Raw genomic sequence first — 21,479 nt, 5'->3', positions numbered from 1 at the left:
TAAATCTTGCTCTCTTTATCCTCTGAGTTTTTGCATCTGCTCTTTCCTTTATCTGGAACACTGTTCATGCTCCTTTTCACCTCGATAAATTCTGTTTATCCTGCTGGTCAAATTACTTCTTCTGGGTCATTGGCATTTCTCATGTTTTCATAGTACATTTATTTTCCCATTCATAGTTGTTCTCATACTGTATTATCATTTCCTGTTTGTTGGGCTGGAATGTAAACTTCATGAAGCCAGAGACCATGTATAATCTCTTAATGATGGTATCTCCACAGATACAATCTGTCTAGCTGGGAATGAATATCTGTCTTTTTTTAATGAAGATGTGCTCTTTGTGTAAAAATAGGAAGCAAATATGACCGTAGCTCAAGATTAAATGTTTTTTTTTAAATATATTTTATTAATTTTTTATAGAGAGGAAGGGTGAGGGATAGAGAGTTAGAAACATCGATGAGAGAGAAACATTGATCAGCTGCCTCCTGCACAACCCCTACTGGGGATGTGCCCGCAACCAAGGTACATGCCCTTGACCGGAATCGAACCTGGGACCCTTTAGTCCGCAGGCTGATGCTCTATCTACTGAGCCAAACCGATTAAGGCTTAAATGTTTTATTAAGAACAACAAAACTCCCTTTTAGATGAAACTATGTAACTTTATTTAGAGATAAATCAAAGATTGAATATAGAGGAATAGACAGCCACACAGTAGACTGATTTCCTTGAGTCAGAAGCTTTGAGTATTGGCTATCGTTGATAAGATAATATATGGCTTTCGGGAATGGAACCCAAGTCAGTCCACAGCAGGGCTACCAATTAATTTTTTGTGCTGTTCCGTTATTATCCCATTATATTTTCTTTACCCAGTGATTTCACAGAGGTGAAATGAAATTATAATAAGCTTCAAAGGCTGCCAATGCAATCTGAGAGAAGAGTTAGAATTTAAATTATGGGCCCGTTTAAATATGCATAGAAATCTCAGTTGAATCATACTACAAATATTCAGTCAGAGTTTGCTGGAAACACTGGCTCGTTCAATGGGCAGTTTCACCCATTCCCCCAATTCATATACGTGGGGGTTCCTCTGTCAGGGCCTCTGTGCAGCCTGCAGTGGGATTTCCAGGTCACGACAGCTCCATGTTTTGGCCTCCAAAACACAACGCTGTGGCCAGCCCACCAGGAGCAATCTGGGATTGATGACCGATCTAAAATCTTAAATGTTTGTCCAAAGTGTTATTCTGGGAAATGTGAGGATTTTCCTGAACAGCTGTGAAATTCTAATACTTCCCTAAATTATTTACAGTGTTTCTTAGAAAAAAAATGCTCCATTCATTTTATTTTTAACTTTTGGATTTCCAAAGGACCTGTTTTTTTCAACATCCAAAACATTAATTTCTGTAACCTGCAGTTTTTAAATGGACAAGTGAGGACTTTAAAGGAAGATAAGTATTTGAGTAGCTGGTATATATTTTCATGATATTGATTGTCAAATATAGTATTATATAAGTGGGATTTTTTTAAAAAAGAAACACATGAGTTTAAGAGCTATAGCGTAAGTGAAATATTTTACACAGGCAATTCTATAATCACTTGCCCTTTTTCTTTAAAATATTTCTCTTGAGAAGATGGTAATGATAGCTATACGTAATTTCGAGATATTATTTAAAGAATTTTAGTAACTGGTATAATTTCTTTTTTTTAAATTGGGCCTTACATTATTTCTTAAAAGAAAAAAAATATTTTCTGTATCTTTTCAGTGGGAGGCTATTTCTCAAGGAGCAGCTCCAAGGAGAAAAGGCAGGAACAGGAGCCTTAAAGTGTCAACTTCCTTACTCTGACCTCATGCTGCTCACACCCTGACCTTGGTGCTGACCATTCTTATGGGGTTGTGTTTTCCACGTTATTGAGGTCTTGCCTGCTTAAATTTCTCATGTTCAAATTCTAAGATGACTCCTTTCTTATAAAACTTAAAATATTTGTCAAATTACATGACTCACACAAGTAAATGTTGGTGTTGGTCTTGTTTGTCAGAAGTGTGAGGAATGAAAAGAAAGGAAATACTGCGTCCCATCCTTTTTCCTTAAAAAAAGAGGTTTGCAAGGACTGATCTTAAGATTTCTTCCAGATCTAAGTGCCAGTAACGTTCTCAAGTAACACAGATAGCTCCCGCTTTCCCATCCTCTAGGATTCTTAGAGACGGAAACATCTCTCTGTCTCAAAACTTTCGAAGCGAGGTCTTACTCTGCCCACTTATGTGGATTTTAGGGATTTTTAATTACATGCCCTGGAAGCCTGGAAGAGGAAGTAGCTGAGTTCTAGAAATTTTGCCTCTGTAATTGTGTATGCACTCATTTTTGCCGTGCATATTACAAAGAAAATTTGCATTTATGTAGAAACATTCCGAGATCTTTGAACATGTAGAACTTCAGTGTTTAGCAGTGGAAGGATACATTCTCTTTGGCTGCCTCCATCTGTGGAATGTGCTACATGGAGCACTCTGGGGACTTACGTCTCCCTGGATGCCAGCACTCGTTTTTCTTCTGCAAATGACAAGCGCTAGGTGAGAAGATGAACTGGACTCATGGATCTGAGAAAAAGTACATTTATTTTGCTTCTCCCAAAACCGGTTAAATGATATCAGGGCGTTAAGAAACAAAACGCAAACCTCAGAGTAACTTTTTGGCATCGTGAGGCAAAAAAGATGGTGGGCCTGCTCTCTAGCCCTTTCCCGTGTCCTAATTTCATAAAGCTGAGAAGAATGAAGGGGAAGCACATTTGAGGTTTTCTTTATTGATTCTTAGGAATCTACTTGTGCTGGACTATATGTATGTGTTCACTTTTTTTTTCTTATGTTTAATGTGTATACTTCCTTTTTAAAAATTTTATTTTTTCCATCACCATTTATCCTTCTATGCCCTCTTCTACCTCCACCCACACCCCCTCTACCCCAACAATCACTGTTGTCCATGAATTCTCTTTTTTCTTGCTCAATCTCCCCCCCAACACACACACATAATGTATGTACTTCTTTGTAATGTGTATAGTTTTTTCTTTGTATACCTGCTTCCACGGGTATATTTTTAAAAAAAAAACAACAACACATGGAATACCAGTTTTAATATGAAACTTTAATCTCCAAAATACATTGCTACAGCCATGTGGATAAATGATTAGCTTTGTATAAATCATATTATAAAATGTAGTCAAGGTTTTATCTAGGCTATTTTGAGAATCTTTTTTTGGCCTTCAGTGTGGCTGTAAACAATTCTAATCTATGGTGAAGGTACATTTTTAGCAATATAAGTGTACTCAAATGAAAATAATTTAATTTTAATCACAAATTCCATTTCTCATATTAGATAGGCTGTGGCAATCACTTCAATTTTGAAAGAGTAAAACCAAGTAAAGAAAGCTGTAACTTAAGAAATCCCAAGAGTGTTTTTATGTTAGATGCTATCTAAAGAAAATCAATATTGCATTAAGTGGTGTTAAAGCTTTCATGTTGCAGGAAAGCACTTAGCTTGTCCATTTAATTAACAGTAAATTCAATAAAACAGTAAATCTCTGGAGAGTTGGTTACCGCAAAGACTAAAAGATGAACATTCTGACTTCAAATGTTTTGCTTTCCCACTTGCTTTGAAGCAATAAATTAAGCAACATGCTATTAGCAACATTTATACCTTTATTTAAATAAAAATGGCTCAGCATTTAGGATGAAGTGCCTATCTTTTATTTAATTTAAATTTTTTAAAAATTGATTTTTGAGAGAGAGAGAGAGAGAGAGAGAGAGAGAGAGAGAGACTGAATTATTATTCCATTTATTGATGCATTCATTGGTTGCTTCTTGGCTTATCAGGACGATGTTCTAACCCAGCCGTGGGCAAACTACGGCCCGTTTGAAATGAATAAAACTAAAAAAAAAAAAGACCGTACCCTTTTATGTAATGATGTTTACTTTGAATTTATATTAGTTCACACAAACACTCCATCCATGCTTTTGTTCCGGCCCTCCGGTCCAGTTTAAAAACCCATTGTGGCCCTTGAGTCAAAAAGTTTGCCCACCCCTGCCTAACCAATTGAGTGACCCGGCCAGGACTAAAGTGTCTATCTCTTTGTGACTCATGACGTAGCTGCATGTAGAAATGTGTTAATATAATATGAACAAGATGAAAATAGATGAGTATGAAAATGATATAGGCATATTGACTTATGATATAAATACGTTGCTGTATTTGAAAATTACAAATTTCAATTTTTCACAGAGGGAAAATTGAAACAATATTATTAAAATATATTTTTCAAATTATTGGTTGACTTATCTTTTTTCCTTTAAAATGAGCCACAACACAGTACTGAACCTGAGGACATTAAGTAATTACCTAAATGCAGCAACAAGCTCAATTTTGGCTTTGTGGGAAATGGAGATAAGTATAAAACTCTTTGGTCATTTTTTTTCCTCACCAGATTTTCTCATAAAGTTTTGTTGTTGTTGTTGTTGTTAATCCTCCCTCGAGGATATTTTTCCATTGATCTTTAGGGAGAGTTGAAGAGAGAAGGAAAGACAGAGAGAAACATTGGAGAAACATTGATGTGAGAGAAACACATTGATTGGTTGCCTCTTATATTCGCCCCAACCAGGACCCAGGTCGGGGAGGGGCCTGCAACCTTGACTGGAATCGAACCCGGGAGTCTTTGGTCTGCAGGCCAACGCTCTATCCACTGAACCAAACCAGCCAGGGCTCTCATAACCTTTTTGCAACATCAGCAGATGGGATCTGGGAGGGTTATGTGTTCAGGTCTTCCCTTCTCAGAAAAGAATTATCCTGAGAAGAACTTGTCATAGGAAGAACTCCTCGTACTACTTAACCAAGTAAAATAGTTTTGGGACTCAAGCGGCTTGTAGTTTATATATTAACTTCCAATACTTCGTGTCTGTCATATTTTACATGACAATAGCAGCCCCTACAGGCCATGGGGATGAACTGATGTTTTTGCTGAGAGGTCCTGGAGGCCTCTCTCCACCCTTGCACATAAGCCTCTTACATCTCAGAACCTGGAACAAAGTACCATTCTCATGCCACCCTCTCTCTGACCTTCTGTCATTACACTTCTCTGTCCCTATAACCAGGAAAGGGTCCTGGCTTTGAAGGTCTCAGTCACGCATATGATTAGCTGGGTCCACCAGGATCATGCAGGACCTTCTTCCCAATTCAAGATCCATAACCTTGATCCCATCTGCAAAATCTCCTTTGCCAGGAGAGGTATCATATTCAAAGGGATTAGGGCATGGAAATTTGGAGGAGCACCATTATTTTGCTTGCTGCACCTGGGATGTGCTTAGTGTTTTATATATATCATTTTAGTTATCTCCATTTTATCAGAAAAAATCAAGTCTTAGAAAAATTGGGTAAACTGCTATGTTACCATGAAATGATAGTGTCATGCGTATATAGCTGCCCCAAACCTATAAATACGTATATCTTTGCTTTAGCCCTGACTATGTTTCTTTTTTTCTGCTTCAGGCATTCCTTTTTTTTTTTTACCCCACTTGTTTATTTATCTTTTCTTAAGATGCATTAACTATTAATAGCCATGGATGTTTGTTTTAATTACTCTACTTGAGTTTCAAGTTCTCTGTGGTTCTTGCCTTACAGATGTCTCAGTGCCGCAAGGGAAGGGCGTGCTGTGTGAATGTTTACTCGGCTGATCTGCCCACTAAGCTCAGATTGAGCCTTCTGTCTTTATCTTGCTTTCCAGGAGTCAGCTGCCATTGTGGGAGCATTGTTTATTCATCACCATTTCCTCTTCATTGCAGAACCTCGATGCTCTGCATGACCACCTTGCTACTATCTACCCAGGCATGCGTGCACCTTCCTTTAGGTGCACTGATGCAGATAAGGGCAAAGGACTCATTCTGCACTACTACTCAGAGAGAGAAGGGCTTCAGGATATTGTCATCGGGATCATTAAAACGGTAGCTCAACAAATACATGGCACTGAAATCGACATGAAGGTAATGATCAGTAATGGAGACACTTCTAAATAGAGATGGCAGAATATTAAAAGTGGTGCTCAGTGAATTTACCTTTAATTCTTGCAGCTAGTGGAACTCACCAAAGGCATATCTTATATAATAAAACCCTAATATGCAAATCGACCGAATGACTGGTCACTATGAACTGACCACCAGGGGGCAGATGCTCAACATAGGAGCTTCCCCCTGGTGGTCAGTGCGCTCCCACAGGCGGAGCGCCGCTCAGCCAGAAGCCGGGCTCACGGCTGGCGAGTGCAGTGGAGGTGGCGGGAACCTCCGCAGCAGCACTAAGGAGTAGCGAGCCAAGTGGTAGGGACCAGCAAGCAGGCAGGCAGTAAGGAGTGAGGGGTCATGCACTGGGCCTCCAGTACTAGTATAAACCATAACACTGGCATGCACAAATTTCATGCACTGGGCCTCTAGTACTAGTATAAACCATAACACTGGCATCACCAGAAGTCTATGCTTGGCCTTGGAATGCAAGGATATACAGTGGGGCCTTGACTTACAAGTGTCCCGACTAAGTTAACGAGCTCCTTAACTAGCTCCTTAATGAGCTTGGTCTTGGAACGAATTAAACTCGTAAGTCAAGGCCCCACTGTATAGGAATACAGGCGATTTTTCCCCTTTGTCTCAGCAGATTTTTCTTTTTATAGGCGATTTTTCCACTTTGTCTGAGCAGATTTTTCTTTTTATACATTGCTTAATTTAGTTTGCATTCTCTGTGAGCACACAGTGGCTGGGAAGCAGGAGGATATGGGACTGGTTAAGCTGTGTCCTTCAGAATACAAAAAAAAAATACCCTTCATAACACGGTCAGTCAAATTCTATGATAATATAAAATTAGATATTATATTACTGTGCATTGTTTCCTTGTGGGTTTTTTTGTCTATCCCTGAAATATCATTGGAATATCTTATTTTGTGAACTAAAAGTTTTGCTTTTTTAAACAAAAAATTAGATTACTTGTTGATAGAAGCCAGGTCTCATACTTTAAAAAGGTGTTGCTATTAATAATACGGATTGTTAGTTTTAGGTGAGAATTTCAAGATATGAATACAATCCTATATAATGAAGAGCTAATACGCTAATTAGACCAGAGGGTCGGTGGAATGACCTTCTGGACGACCTTCTGAATGACCAGTGGGTGGGGCCGCAGGGCCACGAGGAAGCAGAGGCTGGGAGGGCTGAGCCCCTTGCACAAATTTCATGCATCGGGCCTCTAGTTATGCAATAAAGAGAACCATCATTTTTCTATATTTAATCCAGACAGTCTCTTCCAGTGAGCTGCTTTTTGTGTGCTCAGCATATTCAGCCCGAAGAGCCATTTTTCAGTGGCCCCAAATTTGAGAAAAGTGGGGAGAAGAACACCCTATTTCAGCCTTATTTTTTAATGTATCCTAACCAACTTGGTATAGTAATTTTATATACTTGCCAATTGATGGGTAAAAGAATGACATTTCATGTATTTTTAGATATGTGCTTCTATTATTTTATTTTTGTCTGCAAATATTATTTTTAACATGTTAAATAATACTGCTTGTATAGTTTGTAGGTCATTCATTATAGTAGTGTGCTGGGCTTAGAGACTACGCACACCAGGATAAGAGATTGCTTTTTCTCCAATTCTACCAGAGTCTGTACAGGCTACTAGGGGACTGATAACACATTCACAATTTTACTGTGAATAATTATTCAGTCTTCTAATTTCATAAATAAATGTCCAGACAGTGTTTTCTATTTTAGGCATGTGTAGCATTTGCACACATTAAATTTTTAAAATTAACCCTCTAAATGCAATTCTCAAAACCAGTTTCTTAGGTACTTAGGCCTTTTTAAGTAAATTGAAATGCAGACAATTAAGACCATTTTCCCCTTTGACATCCAGGTTATTCAGCAAAGAAATGAAGAATGTGATCATACTCAATTTTTAATTGAAGAAAAAGAGTCTAAAGAAGAGGATTTTTATGAAGATCTTGACAGATTTGAAGAAAATGGTACCCAGGACTCACGCATCAGCCCCTACACCTTCTGCAAAGCTTTTCCTTTCCACATAATATTTGACCGGGACCTAGTGGTCACTCAGTGTGGCAATGCCATATACAGAGTGCTTCCCCAGGTAAACCACATCCCACTTCATTGGGGACTGAGACAAAAGGCCATAAAGGTGCTATTGTGACATGTGGACATTCCTCTATTTACCTTTTTACTGTGTATTACGTGGTGTGCAGCACATCGTATATTACCTAAATTGTTTAAATGTGAGCATAGTATATTTAAACATAATGCTACCTTTTCTACAACAGGTTTTTTCTTTTCTTTTTCTGTTAAAAGCAGGGCAAGTGCTGCCCTGGCTGGTTTTGCTAAGTGGTTAGAGCGTCAGCCCGTGGGCTGAAGGTTGAAAGGTCTCGGGTTTGATTTCTGGTCAAGGGCTCGTACCTGGGTTGCAAGTTCATCCCCACCCCAGTCAGGGCATGTGTGGGAGGCAACCAAGTGAAGTATCTCTCTCACATGAATGTTTCTCTCTCTCTCTCTCTTTCTCTCTCTCTCCTTTCCTCCCTCCCTTCTACTCTTTCTAAAAATCAGTGGAGAAAATATCCGTACACGAGGATTAAAAAAATAAAGACGGCAAGTGGGAATGCTATACTTTTTAAAAATGAGATAACATAACTTTCTAGTAACAATCAACTTTCACTTATTTATTCATTGAATGAATATTCATTGGATATCTACTATCTGAAAATAGCTTTCAAAATCAACCTTTGACATGTTCAGGGAAAAGAAGAGAATTTTAAAAAAACACTAAAAACGACAGAGCTTATCAGGGGACTGGGTAGAAAAAGCGTCAAAGGACAACAGTGGAGGCCATGATGAGAATCTGCGTTTGATTGACATTATTCTGACCCAGTTGTAAAAGCCTTCCTTTCTACCCTACCAACTTTTGGAGTTGTACATGACATGTATCCAGAAATAATTTTTACTTGTAATTAAAGAGACTTGATAGTCCAGGATTAGCCCAAATGGGATCAGGCATAAACCTATAAATCCAAAAGCCTGGGCTTTTAATGCTGGCTCTGGCTCTCCCTCATTATTAGCTGGGGTGTGTTACTTGGCCTCTCTCTGCCCTTGTCCTTTATAAGCAATCAGTAACTGCTTCCTATTATTATTATTATTAACCATCTCTTGATAAACTGTGTTTGATGAGGGTCTTGATATTTCAATTTCATTTTAAGCCATTGGCATTTAATAGGTCATGCTACATTTTCAAAGAGAAATTTCCATTCTCCGTTGAAAATACTTCTCTTATTTCTGTGAGATTATTTTTGAATATTGGTCATCTGAATCCATATTAGGTTTTGTGTTCATGGAACTATTTGATGTCCATTTAATCACCGAGTTGCATAGGTCAAGATATGAGTCCATAGTTGAGGTAACTTTCCTACAAAATAATATATTTCTGTGCTTATATACAATTGAGCTGATTAATCTAATAATATAAAATAAACATTGTTTTAAATAGGTGTTCTTTTTCTTTTTATCTACATTTTAGCTCCAGCCTGGCACTTGCAGCCTTTTGTCTGTCTTCTCTCTGGTCCGTCCTCATATTGACATTAGTTTCCATGGGATCCTTTCACACATCAATACGGTTTTCGTATTGAGAAGCAAGGTAAGCAAGATATTGTTTTATTAAATGTGAGTAAGAAGGGTGAGTTACATACTAGAAGTGTTCTGGGGGGAAAGAAGCTACTATGCCATTCTAGAAGTTGGTGGAGGTATAGCCAGATCAGATGCAAACCTCAAAAGGAGTCTTATTTCAAAGGCGACACTGTTGATTTTTTATTTTCTGGAGGAGCAATGAGACTCTGTCACCTGGTCAGAATTGACAAAAGTAAGTGTTGAGAATGCCTCTCTGGGACAACCCCGCTTCACATATTAAACCAACATCTTTTAGCCCTGGTATAGCTGCGATGTCCTATTTTAGGAGTCAGAAGAACTGATAAAGATTTTTTTTTAACTTTACCCACTTCCTTCAAGTGTCTGTTATTATTGGTTCCATTTTTGTGATGGAAATAGGAGTGATAAAATATTCATTCAGTTGATAATTTAGGTAGTACCCAGATCTCACAGTTTCTGTCTTTGGGATTGATAGAGCAAAGGTATCCTGAAGTACACACTTCATCCTTCTTACAGCCTTCCCAAAGGTCTTATGCACACATACTTTATGTATTTGGAATTATTCCCAGTTGCTCTGTGAATGCAGGGGTGAGGAGTGGTGAGCTTGTTTTTGTGTGTGTGTTTTATTTTTTATTTTATTTTTATTTTTTATTGTTTAAAGTATTACAAATAGTAGTACATATGTCTCCTTTTTTTCCCAATTGACCTTCCCCAGCCTCCCCTACCACCCAGCACATACCCTCACCCCGCCCCCCCAGTGTCTTGTGTCCATTGGTTATGCTTATATGCATGCATACAAGTCCTTCCGTTGATCTCTTACCTCCCCCCGCCTCCGAACCCTTCCCAGCCTTCCCGCTGTCCTTTGACAGTCTGTTCGATGCTTCTCTGCCTCTGTATCTATTTTTGTTCATCAGTTTATAATTAACCATAAATGAGTGAGATCATGTGGTATTTTTCTTTCACTGACTGGCTTATTTCACTTAGCATAATGCGTGTGTTTTTTTTAAGACAGGGTATTATATTGTAGCCATACTGGAAAATAAGAAATAATCATGGGAGCTTTAAATAAATATGTGAACAGTAGTATACCTACTGGCTTTCTGTGCTCAGAGAGAATTAATTCGCTTTTTTTGCAGTGTTTGTAAGGGAACCACTATACTTACAACCTGAAATTCCGCTCTTGTACTAATTGGTACACTTATTCTCCCTTAGGGTTTGGTGGGAAATGAGGTTTATGTGTCCTTCCTTTTGCTGAATTGTTAGGTAGGGAGAAAGGCACTAGGTAATGTTTATGTCTTGCCTTTTCCAGGAAGGATTGTTGGATGTAGAGAAATTAGAATGTGAAGATGAACTGACTGGGACTGAGATCAGCTGCTTACGTCTCAAGGGTCAAATGATCTACTTACCTGAAGCAGACAGCATACTTTTCCTGTGCTCACCAAGGTAATGCTTTTTAGATTAATTATAATGCATATAAGAACCCATCCTTAGGTAACAAAGGATTTCAATAGCATTTTATTCAATCATGTCTACATATTCTGAAGTGTAAGTCGATTTTATAGTGTACCTCTGTCCCTTTTCCTTCCTCTCTCTCTAAAATTATCAATAAAAACAGATTTAAAAAAGACAAAACTAGGGAACATAAACTTTATTTTTTATTAACAACTTGCATTGGTCTAATTATATATTTATCTGCCATCAATATTGGTTTATTTCTTCTGCTTCTTTCCAAGTAGAGCTTTAGTAGTCGAGAGCTTCTCAATAGGAACAGTTTCTATTCATGGTGATAAAGGTTTCTATGGAAACAGAGCAGAAAATTTGGAGTCTATTTCTTAACTATCATATGCAGAAATTAGTTACATAGTGACACACATGCATATTGTTATGTGGTACCAGTCCCTGTGTGAAGAAAGACACACTCACATTGAATTTTGAGAAAGAGATCAACTAAGAGCAATTTTACTTCTAAAATAATTTCAAGAGAATTAGTTGAAATTTAGAAAAAATCTTGATAGTTTGACAAAATAATAAATAATTTTTTTTAAAAATGAGACATAATTTGATTGTTTTTAACTTAGTCTGAACATTCATGACCATTCATCTTTTTAAAATACATTTTTATTGATTTCAGAGAAGAAAGGAGAGGGAGAGAGAGAAACATCAATGATGAGAGAATCATTGATCGGCTGCCTCCTGCATGCCCCTTACTGGGGATTGAGCCCACAACATGAGTATGTGCCCTTGACTGGAATCGAACCTGGGACCTTTCAGTCTGCAGGCTGACACTCTATCCACTGAGCCAATCCAGCAAGGGCCATAACCATTCATTTTTATTTTAAGCATATAATATTTTTTTTCTCTGCTCATGGGCAGTCCTATACCAGTTAGCAGATTATCTGGCCTCTTTCCAGAAAGATCTATTTCTGCAAGTGAGTTTTACTTACATATCCATTATAACAAAAATCTAAAGAGACCATGTGCTTCATTAGTAAATGTTTTGGTCATTTTATATCTCTATGTTGGCATGCTAATTTTTGCTTTGGAATATGGACATTTCTGCTGAAAATGTATTCCAGGGGGGCATTTTAGCAATCCATAATTTTTCAGGAAAATCTCAATTATGTCATCTTAGAGAAACTATTATTGTAAATGTCCCAAAGTAATTACTTTACATTTAAAGAATTCATACCAATAATAAAACCCTAAGACATTTTAACCAAAGATTAATTTTTTTAAGAACATTTTTTAAAAAGCTACTTCTTATTTACCAGGTCTACACTGAATCAATAAATATTATGTTGTTTCTAAAAATGACTTAAGTTGCAAAGATGCATAAAATTCAGCAATTAATATACTGATTCAAATAAATGAGAAACATTAGTCAAAGAAAATAAGAGTAGATAAGAAATTAGAATCAGAAGTAAGAATAGCATATAAAAATATATGTCAGAAAGTCATCTATAATAATACAAATGTAATATGCTAATTAGACCGGACGTCCTTCCGGATGAAGCCTTGGTGGTGGAGGCCAAGCCCCTTGCATGAATTTCGTGCATCGGGCCTCTAGTAAATACATAGAATACTTGTAGAAGATGGGTCATAAATCTGGTTGTAAACTTTTAATCATCATGTCTGAAAGGAAAAAGCAACCAGTCACAGGAGTCACAGAATCTATAGGAAGAAACGAACAAGTTTCTCAGAAGAAGCACACATATCCCTGTTAAAGAGAGTAAGGATCATTTTTTTTCATCTCTTGATAATGAGAGAAAATGTGATAATGAATCACAGCCTTGTGTTAAATACTTGAGCAGGTTGCATAGGGCGATTGTCTACGTTATCTTTCAATGTAGGCTAATAGCATTAAAAGTACAATTTGGCAAAAATGCATTTTAAGTTCACTGCTCTTTGGTAGATTTTGAAATCTCTAGAAGAATGAATAATGATTCTCCTTTTCTTTTCTTCAACCCGAGAAGCTTTAGAATGTTAGGAGAGGGCAGGAGTATGCTCCCTGACAGTAATCAACATTGGTGTTGTCATGTGGGTGAGCTGGAATGATGGTGCCTCATTTCTCTGTATAACAGTGTGATGAATCTGGACGATTTGACGAGGAGAGGCCTGTATCTCAGTGACATCCCTCTGCACGATGCCACGCGGGACCTCGTTCTTTTGGGAGAACAATTCAGAGAGGAATACAAACTGACCCAGGAGCTGGAAATTCTGACAGACAGACTGCAGCTCACGTTAAGAGCACTGGAAGATGAAAAGAAAAAGACAGACACGTAAGCCTGAAACCTTGCACGACTGCTAGGTATACAGTGACTCTACTACAGTGAAGATCAATAGTCAGAAAGGCATGAGAGCCATGATAGCTCCAGAGTAGTAGATAAACTCTCCCATATCACTTAAAATGAAATGATGCATACAGAAATAAATCAGTCTCAATGGTGGTGGGAATATGTCTTCTATTTTTACAAATCAAGCTGAAAGAATAAATGCCAATACATCTCTCTGAAAATCATTATAATAATTCAGATGTTTGAAATCCAGCTATCATTCATTCTTTCCTTTAGACAAGAAATATATTTTGAGCATCCTCTGGGTGCCAACGGCTGGCCAAGTTCTGAGGGTTACACTGCACACAGAACTTAGAGTTGGCCATTATATTTTAAAAGATTTCTTTCCTTGGACTGAATTATTTTAGGAATTGGCTGATATGAATCTGACAGATTGTAATGTCCTCTGTAATGACAACAATTATATTTGTAAAGGCAAACATTATCAAAAAATGGAAGTATAAGGCTATAATTATTTTTCTATGAATGGTAGATGAAATTATGAAATTTTGGGCAAGTAGCATTAAAGTAGTAGTTCATTTTCAGTAATTCACTTAAATGCACATCAGGCATACTACTTGGCCTTGCTTGCATATAATAGTGAAAAGCACTAAGTCACTGATGTTCATAAGATAATTTACCCAGGGCCTTGTATGTACATTTTTAATGTTTATATAACAGGAAGATATCTTGTTGGAGAATTGAACTCTTCTGTCTTACTTCCATATGAGCTTTTACTCTACCTGAGCACTTAGAATCTTGGTAACAACATCACTTTCTATGCTTTTTTTTGCATTGATAAATGTGTAGTTGCCCACGGATGGATGCTGTGCCCACACATAAAAACATCAGTTAGCTATTTATTCATAGCATGGATGAAACAGAGAATGCCATTTAATGCTTGTATTTTTCCACAGCTTCTTAATGCATTGTCTTGGCCCTTGTATAATGCAGGTGAAAGCTGTGTTTATTTATTTATTTATTTATTTTTTGAGACCACTTAACATTCCTCACAGTCCTAAACCGAACCCCTTAATCTATTCATGTATTTTGAAAAATTCAGAAAATATATGGGACAGACGGTTCATGTTCCTTCCACTGCTTGAAAAACAACTCAAACTGTATGTTTTATTGGTCTGTGGTACAACTTTATCCATGAAAAACATCAAATTTTGTGGAGCACGTAAGACAGTCCTTAGGACAAAGATTCAAAGTCAAGTTAGTATTCTGCTCTGGCTGTTATATTAGAAAAACACCCAGGTTTAGTGTTTTTATTTTTTATAGACATTTGTTTCTCTAGGTGATTTAATTATAAACCCTTTTACTGTTTCTTTTCTTTAAAGCCAAGTAGTCCTACTGTTCACATTTAATATTCAAATATAGCTTTAAAATAGTTTATGAAATTTTCTCTGTTTGAAAGTTAAAAATGAAAGACGGGAAATTCCACTAAAGCTAGGAAAAATAATGTGAGCTCAGCTCCATGTTGTACATTCAATGTCGCATGTTATGCCCTCTGACTACAGAGAAGAACAAGGAAGGAGGCTTCATTTTTCCCTCTGAGCCCTCATGCCCAGAGTCCTCAGTCTCCCTGCTTTCTGTTTCTTTCCCTATAAATTCATCAGAGATCATCCTTCTCCTGTTGTGTTTACCACACTTGTCCCCTCAGCAGGGTCCCGGAGGCCATTGTCGCAGTCTCAGTATTGGTAGAGAAACAAAATATTTTCTTGTCTAGACCAAGGTCCACCTGTATTGCCAGTTTCTTCCACAGAAGAGTGAGGGATGCTCCTGTCAATATTGCTTTACAACAATTGAAATCAGTTTCTCATTCCGGAGAGATAAGCATGCTCCTGGTGTGCTAGTCATGCCGTGTTTTCAGGGCTGGTAGTGACAACTTCCATATGGTGACTATCCTAACAGCAGAGTCAGAACACAGGACTAGAAATGAAAACTGACTTTTCTTTGTTTGGTCTGGTGTTTGTTTGGCTTATTTTGATTTGGTTTGCGTTGGTTTGGCCTTGGGGAATTGTATGTAATTCAAATCAAACAAATGATTTATACTGTCTGTATGTCTTGTTTTGACATAAAAACAGCTAACATTTGATGCTAGCTGTAGAGGTTTCCCTATAAGAAGCCAGGCCTTTTACAGAGCAAATGATATCAATGTTCTATGAAATGGTCAATAGAAGCACTAAACCCAGTCCCAGCATTCCTCACTACGGCTTTTTCCTGATCCCACCGAACAGGTTGCTGTACTCCGTCCTTCCTCAATCTGTTGCCAATGAGCTGAGACACAAGCGTCCCGTGCCTGCTAAACGATATGACAACGTGACCATCCTCTTCAGTGGCATCGTGGGCTTCAACGCGTTCTGTAGCAAGCATGCCTCTGGGGAAGGGGCCATGAAGATTGTCAACCTCCTCAATGACCTCTACACCAGATTTGACACACTGACTGATTCCCGGAAAAATCCATTTGTGTATAAGGCAAGTCCTGACCCTATGGCGATGCAGTGCTGTCAGACCCTGCCCTCTAGGGGCACTCCATTCTGTTCTCTGAGTGTAGCCTCCGTAGATAGGAAACCTCCATGTGTCCCATACTGATCATTACCTTAAGTAATCACCTCTTGCTATAAAGCAGGCATGTCAAACTCAAAGGCTAACACGGGCCAAATAAACAAGGCATGTGGCCAGCAGGCCACAAGTTTGACATGCTTGCTATAAAGCATTCTCTTTCTTGTAACCACAATGCATGGAGCAGATGATTCCCTAGTTAAAACGTAATCTTCAGCAGCTTTTTTGCACTGACTGAACAAATCTGAGCACACGGGATATAAACGTAGCATTCGCTTTCGTGCTCTGGACGAGACATTTTTGCTGAAATGTATAAATGTTTTATACGGGAAAGAAGTCCTGGAGCATGAGAAGTGTGCTGGAAGTTTAGACAGCACCAACCTGAAGATAAACATTCATGCGGCATTTCTGCCCTTGGTTTCAATGAGAAGCAATGATAATATTGGAAAAATGAAGTCAGTGGAATATTGCTTTGTAAAGGAAAGAATGTTAACTAAACCATCCACAGGCATCTGGAGTCATATAAGTGCCATGAGAACTATTTATTTTATAGTCGTTTTCTGAGCTTTAGTGTAACACTTGGTGAGCAAATCATAAAAATAAATGGTTAAGGACCAGGATAAATCATTGAACTTCAGGCAGTGGCTCTTGTGCTGTTAAACTCTCACTGCTTGGGTATGTTTGTGGGGGAGAGGGAATAAGGCAATACATTGTTTTACTGAATTATAAGGGTATCTGAGGTGCAAAATCAGGACTTAACAAGAGGAAAAATAATGCTGTGTCTACACCTGCCTGGAATCAAAGACCTCAAATGCCATGTGTGTACATTTCAAATAATGACAAAGTTTCAGGTTGTTGTTGTTAAAGTTTTTACAGAACTAAGTGGGAGGAGAGTTTAAAGTTACTGATAGCCTTGGACAAGTAATTTTTTGTATAAGGATAGCAAATGAAGCGGTCATATTTATGCTACCCCATAAACATCTAACTGTCTGTGCTGTGTTAGGTGGAGACTGTTAGACAAGCAATTCATGTTCTTGATCAGTCACAAATTATGTACAAGGATGGGTATCTTCACAGCAAAGACTGAAATATTTTAAAGAATCCATTGTATTACATTTTTTCACAGAGATGGCAAATCTCTCCACATATCTGAAATTACTTAGTCTACCCCATGTACTGTTTGTTTGTTTTCATTTTTCTTTTTTCTTTTTTTTTAAAATATATTTTATTGATTTTTTACAGAGAGGAAGAGAGAGGGATAGAGAGTTAGAAACATCGATGAGAGAGAAACATCGATCAGCTGCTTCCTGCACACCTCTTACTGGGGCTCTCCACATATCGGAAATTACTTAGTCTACCCCATGTACTGACAGTTATGAGAATGAAATAAAACTTCCTGTCCCTTCTGTTTTTTGTTTGTTTGTTTGTTTTCATTTTTCTTAAAATCTCTTTCTTGTGTCTCTTAAGATGCCAGAGTCACATCTTCAAAATCTTAAGTCTTTAGAAAGGGAATGTTTCTCTTGGAGACAGATTTTGTGAGGGTTTTTATTTTTGTCTGTAATACACTTGGAGTTCTTCTAGGGAATTCTTATGATTTTTGTACAGTGACTCTACATTATTCCGTAACACAAAATAAATATTAGTGTGTTAGTGATTAAAGTTACTGAAGCAAAGCTTTGATTCCCGCAGATAACAATAGGGATACACACTGGCGAGGTGGTCACAGGGGTCATAGGGCAGAGGATGCCTCGCTACTGTCTTTTTGGAAATACTGTCAACCTCACAAGCAGAACAGAAACCACCGGAGAAAAAGGAAAAATAAATGTGTCTGAATATACATACAGGTAAGAGAACACATCTTGGTATGTACTGATTTGAAAGGAAAATGTCTGTTTGCATGTGTTTTAACTTTCTGAGTGAATTTTTTTTACCTTTAAGCAGTTATCACCTTCACTCTTAGGGTTGTTTATTTGTATTTGAGAAGACTGCATCATGATTCTCACTTTAAATGTTTTCATATCATCTCAGAAATTTCTGATATGATCATTGCTCCTAAAAACTTGAACTACCTTTAAGCACAATTTTAGTGTGTGGTCCTTGCTGTCTCTATAGCTTTGGTGCATGCCACGCTCTCTCTCCATGCACCCGTATTTCCTAATTCTCTCCCTACTCTCTGTCCGCTGTCTTTCAGATGTCTTATGACACCAGAAAATTCAGACCCACAGTTCCTCTTGGAGCACAGAGGCCCAGTGTCCATGAAGGGCAAGAAAGAACCAATGCAAGTTTGGTTTCTATCCAGAAAAAATACAGGGACAGAGGTATGACAAAGCAGAGCCTAATTATTTTTTTTCAAGATAGCTTATAAAAATGTTTCATTTGAAAAGAATTCTTGTTTCCGGAATTGAACTTTTAAGTAAAGCAGCTAAAGTACTGCACTGTCAATGAGCCAGTTAGACAAATAAATACGGGATGTCCCCCCAAAATGTGTACACACTTTAACAGCTGATAGCTCAATTTTGAAAATGAAGTGTATTTTAATAAACACTGCCTTTATAATTATTCAAAATCTGTGTGTACATTTTTGAGGATACCCTATACTTCTTAAGGGATACTTTGTGGTTGCTGGCTTTTGAAATTAAAACCAAAAATCACTGGATGGAGAAGCCCTGATTTTTTTTCCTGCTCTGTCATCTGGCTCAAACACAACTGAGGTGAGTGGGCTGTGAGGGGAATCCCCTGGCCTTGTTTCCTCAACTCAGAGAAGAAGGGAGAGGGAAAGAGAGAGAAACATCAAAGATGAGAGAGAATCATTGATCGGCTGCCTCCTGAAAGCCCCCCACTGGGGATGGAGACTGCAACCTGGGCATGTGCCCTGACGGGGAATCGAACAGTGACCTCTTGGTTCATAGGTCAATGCTCACCACTGAGCAACACCAACTGGGCAGCCATGAGGTTTTAGATCATTCTAAGGGCCAAGGATCTCCCTGTAAGTATTTGGGGAATCTTTGGCAATTCTGGTTCCCTTGGGTGTTTTCCCTACAGAGAAGAGTGATTTATAATTTTCCAGAATGTAAATGATTTTGTAGGGAAGCTTTAGGTTCATGCTAGCGCTGTGGTTGTCCTCCCGCCAGAACCCATGTGCTGGAGCGGACCTCAGAACATTGGCCTCCGAGCTGAAATCCCATGACTGCCAGTGAGCTGGCACACATGCAGGCCAAACCCAGCCTTTCCCACTCGCAGTGTGCGGCATCAGAAACTAGTTGAACACTCTGTTTCCCTATTGATGTATTGGTTCTGTAGAGGGGGTGAGACCACTTGATTACATTTCTTTTCCTGTATGTATACATCCCCTGAAAATGCTTTCAGAGTATAACAAGTCCTGAAAGGAATGGAATGCCGAGTTTTAAAATATTTATCTTTATCCTCTTTCAGCTGTTTTTACTTTAAATAATTTACTTCTGTGGTTGGCATGCTTACTGATGTTTTCTGATACGTTTCACTGTACCTTGAGTGTTGGTCCTGTAGTTGGGTGGCCCTCTTTCCCCCAGAGTTATGGTGGGAATGAATGCCTTAGAAAAACGGTAGACAGGAATGCAGGTCCCACTCTTATAGAAAACTATTTTTGAGGGGTACTGTCAGCTTTATCGTCACTGAAAATGAATCCCTTGTGTCTTCCCCTTCTCAAGGAAACAAACCAGGATGATAACTGAATCTTGGACTGCGGGAGGAAGACTGGGATTAGGTTCCGGTTGGTTATCCCCTAACATCTGGCAAGCCTAGGAGCAGTTGTTATTTATGGATACAAATTCTTGTTTTGTCTTTTTCAGTGATCCCAAGCCTATCTCTTAGGTATATCTTTCACTACTCATTACTCAACTTTAGCTCTGCTTTGGATTCTTTTCAAGGTTTAATACAATATCCAAAGTTCAGCTTTAGATGTGGATGATATGTGCTTCATGTGTCTTAAAATCTACTACAAGCATTACTCAACATGGTAATTTGTAAGTAGTAGACACCCAATACATATTTGTTGAATTTAGTTAAATGAAACTGAACAGTATTTGGCCTTGTGTATACAGATCATGGTTGACCAAATCTGTCTCATGCTTCATATATATGTATATGTATATTTTAATGACTATAACACATAACAAACTTTATATCATGATGGTGTATAGCATTATAGGAATCATTTTCTAAAGGAGTGGATTGTAAGTTTTAGGGAGAAAAAAATGATTTATTTTCAGACTCCCAAAGTAAGGATTAGTATATCATGCTAAGAAAATAGGGACTATTTTGAAGTGTGTCGATTTCCCTTCAGAAATATAGAACACACGTGTCTGTTGTTAAAATATTTGGTTGCTCATTCAAATCATGTGGCAATTGTAATTCCTGTAAAATGCTATTGTTTGTAATGTAGCCCTTGTATTAAATCTCATTAACTACACACAGTGGTCACAGAAAACTGCACTCTTCCCCCGTGAGCTATTACATTAGCTTGGGATACAGGTTCAGGACTCTAACCACTTCCAAGACTACAACTGGGACACTCTGTCAATCAGAGCCATTCCTGGCCTTTTATTCTCAGAAATGAACGTCTTTTTCTTAGTTCAGAAGGATGTGATTATATCTAGGGCATCATGTTCAGATAACTCAGTTTAATTGCAACGTAGAATGCATTCCTATTGGAATAATTGGCCTGTTCTTAAATGTCTCCATAATTTATTAATATCTATCTTTACAAAATATAGTGCAACTACTTTTGTGTAAAAATGTTCGTCTTTAAATTTAGTATTTCATATCAACACATCGATATATGTATAGAGTTCCATGTTAATGTGTAAAAGAATCTGCAATAAATTATTTTTTCCACTTGTCTCTCATCAGTTTTTACATCAACAAACATGATATGAATGTTGTCATTCTATTAATGCTATTTTTGTACATACAGTTTATGATTTTATCTATTAGAAATGTAAAATCAATTTAGACTCATTGCTGTTATAAAGTTTAATGCTCCTCTTAGATAGGCATATTCTAAAATGCGATTTTCTTTAGAACTGACAAAATAACAGAAACAAGACTAGCTCTGGCAAGGGGGATGGAGGAGGGAAGGAATATACAGATTAATATGCAATGACGGCAGCTCTTGAAGTGCTCACAGTCTTTTAGGAATGAAAGACACATATACAAATGATAAAAAATATGTAATATTCGTAGTGATAAAACATCCTCAAGAGAAAGAAAAGACTACATAGAGAAGGAGAGAGGAGAGGGAGGACAGGGTGGGGTGAGAATAGAAGAAGATAGGGAGGCCAGTTGGATTTTATGGTGCTCTAGTTTAAAGACGAATTAGTGCCATGGAAGTA

At 37.9% G+C, this 21,479-nt stretch overlaps 1 protein-coding gene across 1 annotated transcript in view; it reads left to right on the top strand.

Moving 5' to 3' along the window:
- Nucleotides 1-20,986, top strand: part of GUCY1B1 (guanylate cyclase 1 soluble subunit beta 1) — a 42,454-nt gene extending 21,468 nt beyond the window's left edge. The window contains exons 5-13 of the mRNA XM_023752981.1: nt 5,816-6,013; nt 7,923-8,153; nt 9,585-9,701; nt 11,019-11,152; nt 13,291-13,488; nt 15,786-16,023; nt 17,800-17,954; nt 18,302-18,428; nt 19,797-20,986. Coding sequence (XP_023608749.1) covers nt 5,816-6,013; nt 7,923-8,153; nt 9,585-9,701; nt 11,019-11,152; nt 13,291-13,488; nt 15,786-16,023; nt 17,800-17,954; nt 18,302-18,428; nt 19,797-19,820 — 1,422 coding nt within the window. The 3' untranslated portion in view covers nt 19,821-20,986. The remainder of the gene's footprint in view (nt 1-5,815; nt 6,014-7,922; nt 8,154-9,584; nt 9,702-11,018; nt 11,153-13,290; nt 13,489-15,785; nt 16,024-17,799; nt 17,955-18,301; nt 18,429-19,796) is intronic.
- Nucleotides 20,987-21,479: the final 493 nt, after the last annotated feature.

The sequence above is a fragment of the Myotis lucifugus genome, unplaced genomic scaffold (assembly GCF_000147115.1).
Source record: "Myotis lucifugus unplaced genomic scaffold, Myoluc2.0 scaffold_1, whole genome shotgun sequence".
NCBI lineage: Eukaryota > Metazoa > Chordata > Mammalia > Chiroptera > Vespertilionidae > Myotis > Myotis lucifugus.
The sequence above is the reverse complement of the archived record's forward strand: the minus strand, read 5'-3'. Positions and strand labels throughout refer to the sequence as shown.